Consider the following 15,567-nt stretch of genomic DNA (forward strand, 5'->3'; position numbering starts at 1 on the left):
GTTTCTTATTCTGTCTGTCCATTTCACACGCTCCATTCTTCTCCACACCCACATTTCAAGTGCTTCTAGTCGTTTCTTTTCACTTCATCGTAATGTCCATGTTTTTGCCCCATACAATTCTACCCTCCACACAAAGCACTTCAATAGTCTCTTCCTTATTTCTCTTACCTCGTATAACTTCTAGATTTTACCCCAAATTAATTTTCTCTGCATTTATTAAAGCAAAATATTGACATAAACATTATGGTACCGGTACAATTGTCTTTTGGAATTTTATATTATATTCTTGGAAGTTCCACCATATTTACGAATAAAAATTCAAAAGTTTATGTTCTTCAATTTTTAAGTTGGGCCTAATACTAAAAACAACTGAAGACATATTGTGTTGTTATATTTGCAGGCCTGCAATATTGTTGAAAGTTTCATACCAGATCCAACATGGAAAAATTTTCAACGTCCAAGCAAGGAACCAGATTCTTTGGGCTTCGGTTTTCCACGTTTTGTTTCACATGAGATGTTGAAGAAGCGGCATTTTCTCAAGGATGACACCATGTTTATTAGGGTTAAAGTCGACCCCAGCAAGATTGTGGCTGTTTGAATCGTCATTTCCTCACTGAACACTCCCACCATATTATGATGTTCTTCAGTGTCAACATATCTGATATAATTATTCATTGTGATTTCAAGTAACATTTTAGTGTACCTACGCAAATGAACAAAATAAACAAAAGTTTTATTTGTAACATATAAATTATTTTTAAAACATAATTATGTTTAGGGTTAAATAGAGACATCAGTGCTGTTGATAGGTATAGTAGAAATTATAAAAATGTAGAAGTAGAGCAATATGTTAGAAAATCTAGTGACTTAGAGAAAAATTGAGGCAATTTTGATTAGTTCTTTTAAAAAATGTGTAGGTTAAATTATATATCCCCAAACCCAAAAAGCAATTTTCAAGAAGTAACTGTGCTTTAAACATATTGAAAACTATTTCATTGGTCGCTGAGTGTCACGTACGTAATCATAAAAATCTTACGGTTTAAATTTTCGTATCAGAGCAAATACATCTTAAAAGTAAACAATATAATAAAACAGAATAACAAAAAAAGTATTCTCCATTGAAACTTGAACAATTTTTGCAACTCTTCTTCCCAAAATAAATCTCCACTACATAAAAATGTGACAGGGAATTCATAGATTCCCTGCAATTACGTGAAACGTTTATGCTCTCAGTGGGCTGTTACTGTGATATTTAAAATTTATAAGGAATTGGTTCTTATAAATAAGAATTGTGAATGTGATTCAGAATGAAATAAATGTAATGGAGTTTATGTGTTGTATTATTAACGATTATTTTTCCTTTATTTCTTTGTTGAATACAGAGTGGAAGGTTCACCACTGCACCAAAATGAAACTGGTAATAGATTATGAGGAGAGATTTGAAAACCTAAACAAGTTTTTTAATCATTCACCGTTTTAGAGAAAATCCTTGTATTTATGTTAAACATTTGGCAACATTACAGCTACTGCAATAATTCTAGCAAGTGCAGCCTGCACTGTTGCAGGGCCGATTACTGGTTCAAGATGATTCAGACTTGTAGCAGACATAAACAAAAGGACTCCTAGCAATCGTCTTCCCTCTCTCTTTAGAATGAGAAGGGAATGAGCTTATGCATTCATTTTAAATGGAAATACACATCTTGTGATGTCAGAAATAAATTGTAATAATTTTTACTGATATGATGTCTTACATTAAATTAACACTCCTGAAACTAAATTGTTCAAGAACACGGTATTATTTACATGTAATTTTAGACTGAAAAATATTAAATTAACGTAAATGTCAATACATCAAGAGAAGGACAGATGATGTCATTGCCCAATCTCTTACCTTCCCCTCCCCCTCTGCTGTACTCAGTCACAGGTACGTGATACTGTGCTACATTGCAAGATCTATTTCAACGATTTTCGCAATTATTCAATTTAAATAAATTCATGTTGAATCTTTCGTACATTACTTTTAACACTTGAATGTAAATAATTGATTAAATGGCGATCTTACTCGTGTTAATTATGTAAGGAAACAGCTGTAAGTCACACATGCTTACATAATTAACACGAGTAAGATCGCTATTTAATCAATTATTTAAATAAATTCATTATAACGGTTTAATTTGCAAAAAAAAAAAAAAAAAAAAAAAAAAACACGACACCAATTGTTCAAATTATTTTGTGCGAGATCTTGCGTATTTGCTTTGTTTCCGCACAAAACCAATCCGCAGAAAGTCTAAAATTCCACATTCAGTATTCCCAACCTAACACATAACAATTTCCCTCTTCTTACCGCTTAAGCGCGACATTCATTTTACTGCTTTAGGCTTTTAACATATTACTTTTAGAGACGTTCAATATAGTAATAATTATAAATTGGAAACTTACCACTGCAATTTCACCTAAATTGCACTGTTAATTATTGTTTTTAAATATTTGCAAAAATTAAGTAAACTCTACAACTCCACTAAAGTTACTGCATTCGTGATGCAAGTAACATTAAGGAAGCCGTGAAAAAATCAACAAGATTCCATAGACTGGGGGAAAAAAAAGACAGACGTATATCACGGCCTGCTGGAGTATAGTAAAGACAGAAAACATTTTAAAGCAACAATGTTGAAGATAGATAGTTTTGTTTTGCAAATTTGCCGTCATTGAACAGAAACCAAGATGGAGATTTCATTGCAACTAATTAGAAATTCCTCTTTCAGGTATGTAATAAACGATCTTCGCACAAAATAATGTATGATACACGAGCGGTATGTTTTCTTTCAATTCTCGGAAATTAAAAAACCTCAACTACGTTTCGCTTTTTCAAACTTTTCCTCGAACATGAAAACTTCAACATACCGCACCTGTAACGCATATTACCTATCATCTCTCGGGCCATTACAGCAATAGAACATTGCAAACACTGGGCAAAGACTATCTATTTTTTGTGCTTAACGGTGCTTCATCGAAGGAAAAGCATAATAAAAGTTTTGTTATATTGAACAAGTAGAATCACTTCTTAAATTTTGGTGCATCGGTCCCATTCCATTCTGTATAAACCATATATATGTATAAGTATTTACAATGGAACTACTGTTTTTCATCTAAATTGGTTCGTTAGAGAGCAGTCAGTATGGGTCTGTGATAAGAGAAATAACAAAATAATTTAAGCAAGAATGTAAGTGTATCTCTTTAGCAAATACCATAACGATCCGTTGCTAAGCAAGTGACATCAGAATAATGTGATGTAACTCACTGCCGTTAACATTTTTATTAATTTGACACTCGAGCATAAATGTTTCACATTAACGTTACGATGGAGAAAGAACCAAATTTTGACTTAAATTTATTAAGTCTTATACTACATAGTTAATTTTATTCCTCTACTGGGTGTTCATTTCAAAGTGTGTCATGACGTCACTGTTGTTGGGTCACCGATTTGAAGCGAGTTTCAGCTTATATGTTAGAGAAGTTGCCTATTATTTAAGGCGTTCTTCAATCTGAACTTGAGAACGTGTACGGTATAACTTGAACGTCGTAGCAACAGATGGTGGTCTGTACGGTCTGTGTGCTACCATAACCTCTTTCGAACTGTGTTTTGCGCCGGCAAGTCGTACGCAGGGTATTTGTTATCGGTTGCGTACGGTAACATTCCACAACACAAATCAAATGCTCCGTGTCCATGTTGACCGTCGAAGTTAATGTCAACAAATACGTAAGTAATCGTCTTAACCCTCTCCCCATATCCCAACAGTACGTATTTCCAAACAGTTCACATTCCTGCCACTACCGGTGTTACCGTACGTATCGGCACGTACTCTTCAGAATGAACGCTAGCCAACTTCTCTGCCTCTTAGATTATACACCTGAGCTGCGGAAGTGTAGGAAGATTGAATTCTCTAGGCTCGTCAGCTAGCCACATGACGGCATACAGCGAGCCAAGACACATTTTGAACTGAACACCCAGTATATACTGTACAACATTTTGAATAACACATACATTTGAAGGTATTAATAAGGTCTACCATTATAGAATAATCTACAGTAATTCAACGATGATGTTTATGCTGTGTTATTTCATTCCACTGTGGTGAAGAACATCGTTATGGAGGATGGTGTGAGGAAGTAGAATGAGAAATTTCTGAAAGGTGCAAAGAGGGGGAGGAAGAAAGAAAATACAATTATTACTTTTCTGTACATAGAATGTGATGTCTTTCCTGTTTTTGTCCCCTTCAACACATTGTGCATTGCAATACACGTTTCATAGCCTACAGCTATTAAACTTAAACCCAGAAAAACATAGTCTGAAGTGTGTAAAGATGTAGAACTTAGTTATGATTAGTTCAGTTTTCTGTTTTATAGTACAACACATATTTAGGTTATAATAAAAATTATTTGATTTTTGGTGTTAAATACTGTTATTACTCGTATAAGAGTGTATCTTGTGATTTTTATATCAGTGTTTTATTTATTGTTTTAACAACCGTGTTTATGTGAAGTCATTTTTGATGTAACAATAGGAGGAGAAAATCAAAATACATAACCAACAATTTATTGTGATTATTTGCTTGCATTCAGATTATAATCTGAGCAATCAATTTTGATTTAAACAAGGCATATTTTCCTATTAGTACCAAAATATAAAAGCAGCTTAAAATGTCACATGAAGCAGAAAACTCAAAACAAGTCCTCTGATGTATATCCCTAGGAGTAAAAATTATATTTATACAAGGTGATCAATTGAGGCTGGATCTGTGGCATGGCATTTTTGTTGCTGTGTGCTATCTTCTTCTGTATGCCGGAAGACACTGATACGATGATAAAACTGAAAAATAGCTGTGTGTGGCAGACAACAGAAGGGAGGGAGAGACAACTATATGTATTGAGTGCTTACCAAGGAAACTTTGGACAATACTGCATTTCTATTAGAACATTTTCCTATAAGAAATCTCTTAGGTAGTTTTCTCAACAAACAGGATTTTTCTATGGTGCAGTTCAGAAAGCAACAAAATTACTGAAATTAAAACCAACCCTATAAATTTAGCGACACATGAATTAAAACCAAGTGCTCCAATTTCTAGGCACAGAATTTGCAAATGATTTTGATGCATGTTTATGATGGGGAGATAAGACTCCTCTCTAATTTTCTTTTCAGATGAGGCCTATGCAAATTGTCAAAATAACGAATATTCGAGTGCAAAAAAAAAAAAAAAAAAAAAAAAAACAACAGACCTTCTCCATGAAGTGCCCCTTCATGATAAGAAAATCTATGTTTGTGCAAATGTAGGACCACTATTCTTTTAACAGACAAATGCTAGTAGATACATTATCCTGATTTTACTGTCTTTTTTTCAATCAGCTGATTGAAAAGGAGAGTAATATTGGCTTATTTCCACAGCTTAAGTCCTGCGCTGTGGCATCGTGGTCTAAGGCATCCTGCCTACAACTTGCGTTACTGAATGCGCGCTGTTTCGAGTCCTCATCGGGGAAGAAATTTTCTCATGAAATTTCGGCCAGTGTATGGGACCAGTGTCCACCCAGCATCATAATGCACTTGGGGAGCTACGATAGGTAGCGAAATCCGGTTGCGAATACCAGCTATAACGGCTGGGGGGGATCATCGTGCTAACCACACGATACCTCCATTCTGGTTGGATGATCGTCCACCTCTGCTTCGGCATGTGGGCGTGAGGCCAGCAGCCGGCTGGTCGGTCTAGGCCCTTCATGGGCTGTAGCGCCACGGATCATTATTCCACAGCTTAATATCCATTTTGTTTTTTTTTCCAATAAGTTATGATATATAGTTTTATTTACACTTACGTGTTTGTTATAAATTTCAGTCTTATAACTTATCAATGTAACAATAAACACAGAAGTGTAAATAAAATTCTTTCAACAGGATTTTGCAACAGCACATGTCGCCAAGGGAAAGGTGTACAAAACAAACCCACATAACCTACATGAACCGAAAAACAATATTCAATAGAAAATAAGTCTCCATATCATGACGTAAATCCCAACACATGGAGAATTTCTTAAAGTCAATGTCAAAAATGTATAGAAAAGGAAGGACGTTTCAACAACTTCCTGGGTATATTAGGGGAGGAAAACACTTTGTAACACTTTTATACTTTGAATAGTTGGTGATGGATGGCTACCAGCATGTGGAGGACATGAGCACACATGCCAAGAGCAAAAATGGCATGCCATGAAACCAGCCCATACTGATCACTTAATATTTGTTTTTTTTATATTACCATCACTACAATGATGGCATTAATGCTACTTAATCTGGATATACATCAGATTTGTACTCTGCATTATAACATTACTGTCGACAATATGTTAAATTACAAAAACGAAATCTTGTGATGGAACATCATGTCAGAGAACGTATAGTGACATTTTATATAATTCACAGCTCTTAATAGTAAGAGAATGAATGCATCACTTTAGTCTTTCTACCTCCTGAAATACTGCAAATTGTATATATGTACATATGGATTAATACACTAAGTAACTTCATACAGTTAAGATAATACGTCAAAACTTAATATTGCATTATGTAACCAACAAATGTAATAATAGAACCCTGGGTGATAGTGAAATAGCCAAAGATTCTGGGACTGGGTAAAAAAACTTTCTTGTACTGTATGTGTTATCTAGGTCAGTTCTAAACATTTAGAAAGCAGAAAGTACATACAGATTGTGGATTCACAATAACAATGAAACTATAACATTTCACATAAAATAACGTAATTCCCTCTCAAGTGAAAGCTTAAAGATTTTTTTATTTCATAAGCTAATGACTAGTGGTTAGTGATTGCTTACCATTACGTAGGTTCAAAACTGAAATGAGAATAATACATTTTTAAGGGTGATGAAAGTTATTTAACAGAACGATTTTATGCAGTCTTTGAAAAGGAAGATAAATTTTAGTATAAAGACAGAAATTTCTACTTTTGGGTTTGGGATGATATATTTATTGGAAACTAACATGACAAACCCTTAAGAGGAAAATGTTAAAAATGAAGGCAGAAAGTTCCTTTGAGTCACAGATCACAGTTAAAGACCCTAAGGAAGAGTTGCCTCTACAGAAATCTAAAAATATATTTTTAATATTAAATTACTAGGAAATGTTTCAAAATTTTCCTTTATCATACCATAATATTTGACACTGCTGACATCGGTAAGTGTTTTTCAGATATGTACTAGATCTCAAACTCCAACTATAAATCTGCATTATTCCTGAATGACGAACCTGGGAGGCAAGTTTTGGATGGGGATACATTGTTTCTTGTGTTCACGAGAGGTTCATATTCCTTTGCCCAAGCACGTCTTACCAACTTCTACAAGATTTCACATCTAGTAGCTTACATTAAAAAAATTGTTCAAAATGAAAAAAGAATGGCCAAACCACAATCTTGAAGCTCAGTTTCTCTCTCTCTCTCTCATTCACTCTACAATGGGTCATTAATTAATCTTTTACCACAAATACTGTGACAAGATTAGGGAATATATATTTATTTAACACAAATAGTAACCCTTATAAAATTTCCGTCAGTGAGCACCAACCTACAGTACCATTAAGGTGTGACAGTTATGTCATCTAGCAAGACTTTGGTGCGTGATGAACTTGTGTCTGTTTTTTCTCCTTTCAATAACAGTGTAATAGGAAGTAACTTTATTGTTCTATTTAAATAGATGACAATAAAAATAAATATGTATACAATCTCCGAGGTTCTGAACAATTAACAGGTGATGATATGTGCTCATCTACAGTATTCCCCAATTTTAAATCTGGTTCCTTTCAAAATAGAGGCAGTACGAAACATTCTGTATCACATATTTCTGACACTTTAAGAAACTCTGTCTCTGAAGGAGAACGCTCCAGACAGAATTAACCATTTCTTAACCACGTAAAAATTCAACCTTACATTCTGCAATGCTTGGAAAAGTGGCATAAGTCAGTTTCCACAAAAATTTTTTATGAATTTATTGACAAATTACGAAACATCTGCTCACTTGGGAAGAGAGACATAAGTATTTGTTCCATTACAATAATTTATACAGAAGAAAATAAAATCGACATAAACCAGTGTGAAGAGTTTTTGCATTCTCCTGTAATATTAACATTTTAAACTTTTGCTACTTTTCCCGAGCACTACAGAATATATCCAAGCTCTAAATGGAATTTCTCACACTGTCATTGCCAGAAAGCAGAGTTCACTTATACGAAAAATTACGACACAGAGCAAAACTGAACTGATAATTCACCAAAGAACTAGAATTAATGCTACTTAATCTGGATATACAGACTGAATTATGTGCTTCTTCATAGTCTCTTTACTTAAATTGTGAAGGCTAGAAGTTGATGATTTATATTATTTTATTATTGTGAATCCATTCTATCTGTTGTGACTATGTCTTTCTGTCATAGCTGGAGATAAGCCAAAGGGTATTTGTTCATATTTGTTGAAGACAAATATTGTATAGTCAAAAGGGATCTAGCTTAATACAAGCGTAATTCCCGGAATTATTTAGTTTGTGCATTGTTCAATAATTTGTAACTAGTGATGGGTGTGATGTTTGTAGAGAAAGAAAAGTTCTGTAGTATGAATCATACAAACACGTGTAATAAACATTTTATAATGAATCTGTGTTTTATTTAAAAAAGTTCTAAGAAGACAGTTTGCACCTTATAAATAACTATGATGCTCTAAGATACTTAAATGTTGTTGAGTTTCTTAGAATTCTTGAATGGAGTGGCAGGTTTAACATTTCTGCACTCCTAGCACAATGTAGAATACGTGCCATCTCTTCAATCATGTTTTAATACCCACATATATAGTTTTAAAATAACCGAAAATATGCTGTAAGTTGAATAATTTCAAGAGAAAAACTGTTCCAGGTTCCTGTCCTGAGCAAGATTAATCCAGTCTCTACCATCATATCCCATCTACCTAAAATCCATTTTAATCCCAGTAGGTTGCAGCATCAACAATGCCAGATCAGAGAGAAGACAATACTCCAGACGACGATACAATGCTGAATTGCCGATCATGTAAGCAAGACCTGATAGAGATGATGAAGCTATAGAATGTGATTGGGTCTAAGATGGACTCACAAAAAGTGCTCGCATCTAATCGGACAGAAATTAGAAGCCCTAGACAGGAAAAATTGCAACCTGATATGACCACAGTCTACTATATACAGTCGCGAAGCTCAATATGTAGTAAAAATGCAAACATGGGTAGTTGCCCACCACTAGGATCACTACAATCGCCTCATCATCACAGATCTCTCCTAGCAGATGACAAAATATGTTACACTTTCGTTGTCGTGTTCTTTTGGAAAAATTAACACCTTCCTTCCATTATTGAAATATTAAATGGATAAAGTTCATTTATTATTTTAATGAAGTATATTAAATTCCACCATAAACTCGAAGATACCTGCAAGAAATAGGTTAATATTATTTTTGTTTGTGCAAAACGAACTGAAATTTACTATAATCGCTTCACTCATTCAATGAACTATGAAACCAATAAATATTAATTTGCATTTCCCTTTACAACAATAATATAATAACAATAATAATGGAAATATGAATTAATGGGAGTAACTTACGTGTACCAGTACTTGTAGTGTAGGCTTACGTAGTTAAAGTGGGAGGAGGTTAAGCAATAATAATCACATCGGAATTGGAAATAAAACGTGATCAATAAAATTTATTGTAACAGACTTACTTTTTCTACGTCTCTAGTAAAGTAACAAATAAAAATAACAACAAAATTAACAGCTATAATTAAAAACATATCCTTTCAAAAATAAAAGTAGGCCTAAGTTGTCTGAAAATGTACAATTATTCAACGAATCAGCTGATACAGACGTAGAATTAGTGCAAAGCTTTTGTTTCTCAGCTGCAGGTAATAACAGAACAGGTTTATTTGAAACATCAAATAAAGTCGGAACTGCATTCCAGATTAATTTATTTTTGTTTTCATTCATAAATTGTGTGTTTTCGAAATGAAGAGAGCAAAACTTTATATTATTACAAAGACATGCTTCATTCTTTATCATTAGATCTTCCCTCCTGCTGTTTATTAACCACTTTTTGTATCTAGAAGTAAAATAAGAAATAGATGTTAGGATTTTTCTTCACAAGCATCAATGCGAAATACGCAACGACCTAGCACTTGATGGAAATACGACACAGTCCACTCTAAATCCAAAGATCCAAAGTCGACCATGGACAGTCTATTGTTTCTAGTTGCTAACCGCTTGGAGCGCTTTATCGAGAGATTTGCAAAAAATCACCTCAAGCTTCGCGACTGTATATAGTAGATTGTGATATGGCTATGTGAGGTTTGTAAACCTGAAGCACTAAAACAAAATAAAGCATACGAAAAGCAAATTCAGAAACTCACAGGAAAGCCGAATGAGCTAACAGAATACATCCATAAATACATGTAAGAAACAAACAATAGAAAACAGTTTCAAACAAATACTAGCCACCGAACTAAAAAAATGGGCAAACAGGGCCTCTGTTATAAAGAACAATCAAAATGCCGATCAGAAGCAAACCAGTAGAAAAAAAAAACCTCTAAAGCAGAAACACGGAATGAGAAAGACCACTTCCAAAGACCAAGGAGAGAACAACAAATAATCAAATACAACCAGGCCAAGACGAAAAAGCAAAGGAGATACACATCTCTCTACTGAATTTCAGGATGCAGACAATCCCAACAAGGATACACCAACAAATGACGCTGAAGCAAACTGGACAAAAGTAGTGAGCGGAAGAGAGCAAAAACAGCATATACCCAGAGCAACTAGAGAAAACAATCATAGAAATATAGCAGAGAACAGGAGAGAGAGACAACAACAACACATGCCCACATCATCTGAAGAAGACAAGCAGACAACAGAAGGGAGCAACGATAACAGCACGTCTTGACAGGAACGAAAGAGGACAACGGTCACATAATAAGAGCAGGTCAGAGAGAAGCCTGGTTATATATAGGGAAACTAGGGGTACATCCAGCAGCAACGAGCAGAGGTCTCCAAACTTACTTTTTTAATCCGTGGCACTACAGCCTGTGAAGGGCCTAGACTGACCAGCCGGCTGCTGGCCTCACGCCCACATGCCGAAGCAGATGTGGACGATCATCCAACCAGAATGAAGATATTGTGTGGTTAGCACGATGATCCCCCCAGCCATTATAGCTGGCCTTCGCAACTGGATTTCGCTACCTATCGTAGCTCCCCAAGTACATCACGATGCTGGGTGGGCACTGGTCCCATACACTGACCAAAACTTCATGAGAAAATTTCTTCCCCCATGAGGACTCGAACCAGCGTGCATTCTGTAACATGAGTCCTAGACAGGATGCCTTAGACCACGTCGTGGGACCCAAACTTACTTAGAAGAAAGCAATATACAAACTGTTGAGTGTGAACAACTGGAGACCAAAGGAGTGAATAAGACCTTCAGAGTAGGTATTTCAATGGAAAACTTAAGCCTTGTAGATCGACCAGATTTCTAAAAGTCAGGACAGTAGAAGTTCATGAACTGCCTCCCAAAGTACAACATACCATAAATGATAAGACACAGCAGGGTAATCTACAAGAATTACCAGACATCAGAAATTAGATCGAGAAGGGACACATAGAAGAAGCAGCCCACAGAATAAAATCCATGATCCAGTCGGCCCAATCAACACTATGTCTCGAGAGGAAATCACAGCCTTGGTTTGATGCAGAATGTCACCAAGAGCAAGCAGCAATCTTGAGGGTCCTCAATCAGGTAACCCACAAAATCTAGAACAATATACCGGCACCAGGAGGAAATACAAGAATCTCCTGAAGAGGAAGCGGGAGACATACCTGGAAGAGGAATGCAGGCAACTAATTGAGGAGGCAAGAGATAACCCACATGCCATATTGAAACGAAGGAAACTGACGTTCACATTCACATATAAATAGATTCCTGGGAACAACACTTTGATCTGATCCTTTATCAGAGAAAACTGGAAAAAGAATCTAACAGAGAACAACAGCCACAACCAACCACTTTCCACCAAAATAACAATACAAGAAGTCACATAGACAATACAAGACCTAAAAAACAGAAAAGCCGCCAGGCTAGATCTCATCTATAATGAACACCTAAAACAATTAGGAGATGTACGTAAAGAAACATGGGACGAACTTTTCAATAAATGCCTGGAGACAAGGCAAATATCAGAAGACTGGACGAAATCTAACATAAAAATTACAGTAAAACCTCGCTTATTACGCTATCCCATGTAATACGGTTTTTTTTTGTCCGGTCCCTGAACATTTCATATATAACGCCTTTATAAAATACCCCGTTTGTTGTGCTCAGTCCCGCATAATACACTATTTTTGTGGAATATTTTCGATGTAATTTTCAGGAATGTACTGCAACAGCAATGAAACATTTTGGCCATTGAAGTTACTGGTGCCATTAACCTGAAAAGTATTAGTATTCGACCCTTTACCTTCATACTATACAATACCCACCCTCTTGTTACACTCTCTTATTTGATTCTTTACCTGCGCACTTAAAACTTACATACAGTTACAATAATCCACCCTCTCGCTAATCCTCTCTCTCTCAAACAACATTCCTCACTCGACCGTAATAAAATTCTGGAAATTTTTGCTGGTCAGTTTGTTGTCCTTAGTGTATTGAAGTGTCTGTGAGTGTGATTACAATATGTGTTAAACGAAAAATGCTTTCTGTATCGGAAAAATTGAAAATCTTACAATGAGAACAGTATTCTTACTCAGAAACAACTGTCTGATTTATTAGGAATCCCATCATCGACATTAAGAACGATAATAAAAAATCGCGACTCAATCACTGCAGTTGCGACGTTGGGAGGATGTAGGCGCAAGAAAGTGAAGTGTGGTAAACATGAGGACTTGGAGAACACACACACGGCAAACAACTATAAATGACTCTTTTTGAAAGAATTAAGTACAGTTCATAACATACATACAGTATGGTAAATGTCTTTAATGTACAGTACAGTAATTACATAATAGAGTAATACTGTATTACCTTTCATGAATCATGTATTTCAATAAAGAAGAATGCTAATAGATACTATATATAAGTCAAAATTAGTATACCCGCCTAATACGCAGTCCCTTGAACAGCGTCTTATAGGGGTTTTACTGTATCTACAAGGGTAAAGGAAACACCTCCACAGTAGATTCATACCACAGAATTCCATTAGAAAGAACCATCTTCAAGCTTTTCAGAAAAATAATCACAAACATAGTCTCACAAAAAACAGAAACCAAAATCCCTACACAACAATTCGGCTTTAGAAATGGAAGATCAATCATCCAAACAGTTGCCACTCTACTAGAAGACTTTAAAAACGCCCTATGGGAACTGAAAGGGAAGCTATATGCAGTTTTCATCGATTACAGCAAGGCATTTGACATGATTGAGAGACCAAAGCTAATCAAGAAATTAGGAAACATGATTGGAAGAGACAATTACCTGGCTCACATTATCACAGAAATACTTGACCACAATTTAATTACTACCCACAATGGCACAAGCATTTCCAAACCCATACTACAGACAAACGATGTACTGCAAGGTAACCCACTAAGTCCAATTCTCTGCAATATTGCGACAGCAGTCGTAATAGGCATACTAGACAGCCATACTCCAACGACAAAGACTTGCAACTAAGTTTCAAATGACTAATAGACTGGGCAGATGACAATGAATTGAAAATAAATAAAAACCAAACCCTACAGATGGTCTTCCAAAAAGAAGGAAAAATAAAAATTAAAGACTCTATCTGCTACAGAGAGAAAAACCTGGACATCAACTATTTTAACCCTTTGATGGATTGTGGTTTCATTTGAATCCACCACAATTTCTCTTTTGTTTTAATGTCGTGAAGTTGTGCCACAGAACTTTCAAATAAAGCCACCTCCTAATTTGTACGCAAATTTATGAAAATAGAAATTGTTTGCAAATTTCATCTCTATTTTATGTATTTTATTTCATTTGACCAATATTCACCTCAAATTTGTTAATTAAGAGTTCTGTGTCTCAAAGGGTTAAATATCTAGGAGTAACATTTCAACACAATGGAACAACATTCGGACACCATGAAAAAGAAAAGGCAGTTGCAACCACTAGAGCTATAAGTAACATAATCCACCTGCAGGCGATCTCATTGGAAACAGCAATGAAGATTTTCCGAGCAAAAACCATCCCAATTCTGACCTACAAAATACATGTGGTATGGGAGTACCTGAAGAAGAAAAACCAAAAAGCATGGGAGAACATCAAAATCACATACCTAAACAGAGGACTAGGATATCAAAGTTCACACCATTCAGGATTGGTATACATATTAACCCAAGAATCCTTCCTGACAGAAGACTTATGCATGTAGGGCTCTGAATTCAGAACTCAGGGCTCTGACTGGCCTATGTCTGTGTTCATTACACAACGGAGTGGGCCATGAAAATTTTAGCTCTCCTTGGCAACGGTTTGTTGTTAATTGATTTGTATCTTTCTTACTAGAAACAAAACTGTACCAGAGTTTGATTTACTTATTATATTGTATTCACACTACATGCATCACTCTATTCCTGCCATCTACCGACGCCTATGAGAAACTTCTTGCTGAGAATATACGAAAGAAGAACGAAGTTTAAGAAGAATTCTACAGGACCAGCGCCATGACCGACAGGAGCTGGACAGGAACGAATCAACGGATGAGACATGTTATTGCTAGGCTGGCAGTTCGTGGATTTCATGACAAAGGGTGTAGCACAAGCACTTTGCATACGACAAATGACAAATTTTGTGGTACACATTGACACAAATACCACGTTCTGAACTGTAGCAGATGCACCAAAACAGTGACACAACTCAGTGCCAAAAACTGAACTATCACCCATGCACCCATGTGCGCAGTCTTTATTTATTATTTTAATATCCTCCAATCTACGTCTGGGCCTCCCCAAAGATCTTTTTCCTCAGGTCTCCCAACTAACATTCTATATGCATTTCTGGATTCACCCATACATGCTACATGCCCTTCCCATCTCAAACATCTGGATTTAATTTCCTAATTATGCTAGGTGACAAATATAATGCGTACAATTCTGAGTTATGTAACATTCTCCTGTAACTTCATCCCTCTTAGTCCCAAATATTTTCCTAAGCATCTTATTCTCGAACACCATTAGCCTTGTTCCTCTCTCAAAGTGAGAGTCCAAGTTTCATAACCATACAAAACAACCGGTAATATAACTGTTTTATAAATTCTAATTTTCAGTTTTTTTTTTTTAAATCAAACTAGATGATAAAAGCTATACAACCGAATAACAGCATGCATTTCCCGTATTCATTCTGCATTTAATTTCCTTTCAAGTATCATTTACATTTGTTACTATTGCTCCAAGGTATTTGAATTTTTCCACCTCTTCAAAGGATAACTTTTCCAATTTTCA

At 35.5% G+C, this 15,567-nt stretch overlaps 1 protein-coding gene across 2 annotated transcripts in view; it reads left to right on the forward strand.

Annotated features, from left to right (window-relative positions):
• Positions 1-8,698, forward strand: part of Traf4 (TNF receptor associated factor 4) — a 199,855-nt gene extending 191,157 nt beyond the window's left edge. For both annotated transcript variants that reach the window (XM_069847020.1, XM_069847019.1), the window contains exon 9: positions 401-8,698. In XM_069847020.1, coding sequence (XP_069703121.1) covers positions 401-598 — 198 coding nt within the window. In that variant the 3' untranslated portion in view covers positions 599-8,698. The remainder of the gene's footprint in view (positions 1-400) is intronic.
• Positions 8,699-15,567: the final 6,869 nt, after the last annotated feature.

This window comes from Periplaneta americana, chromosome 15, assembly GCF_040183065.1.
Source record: "Periplaneta americana isolate PAMFEO1 chromosome 15, P.americana_PAMFEO1_priV1, whole genome shotgun sequence".
Lineage (NCBI taxonomy): Eukaryota > Metazoa > Arthropoda > Insecta > Blattodea > Blattidae > Periplaneta > Periplaneta americana.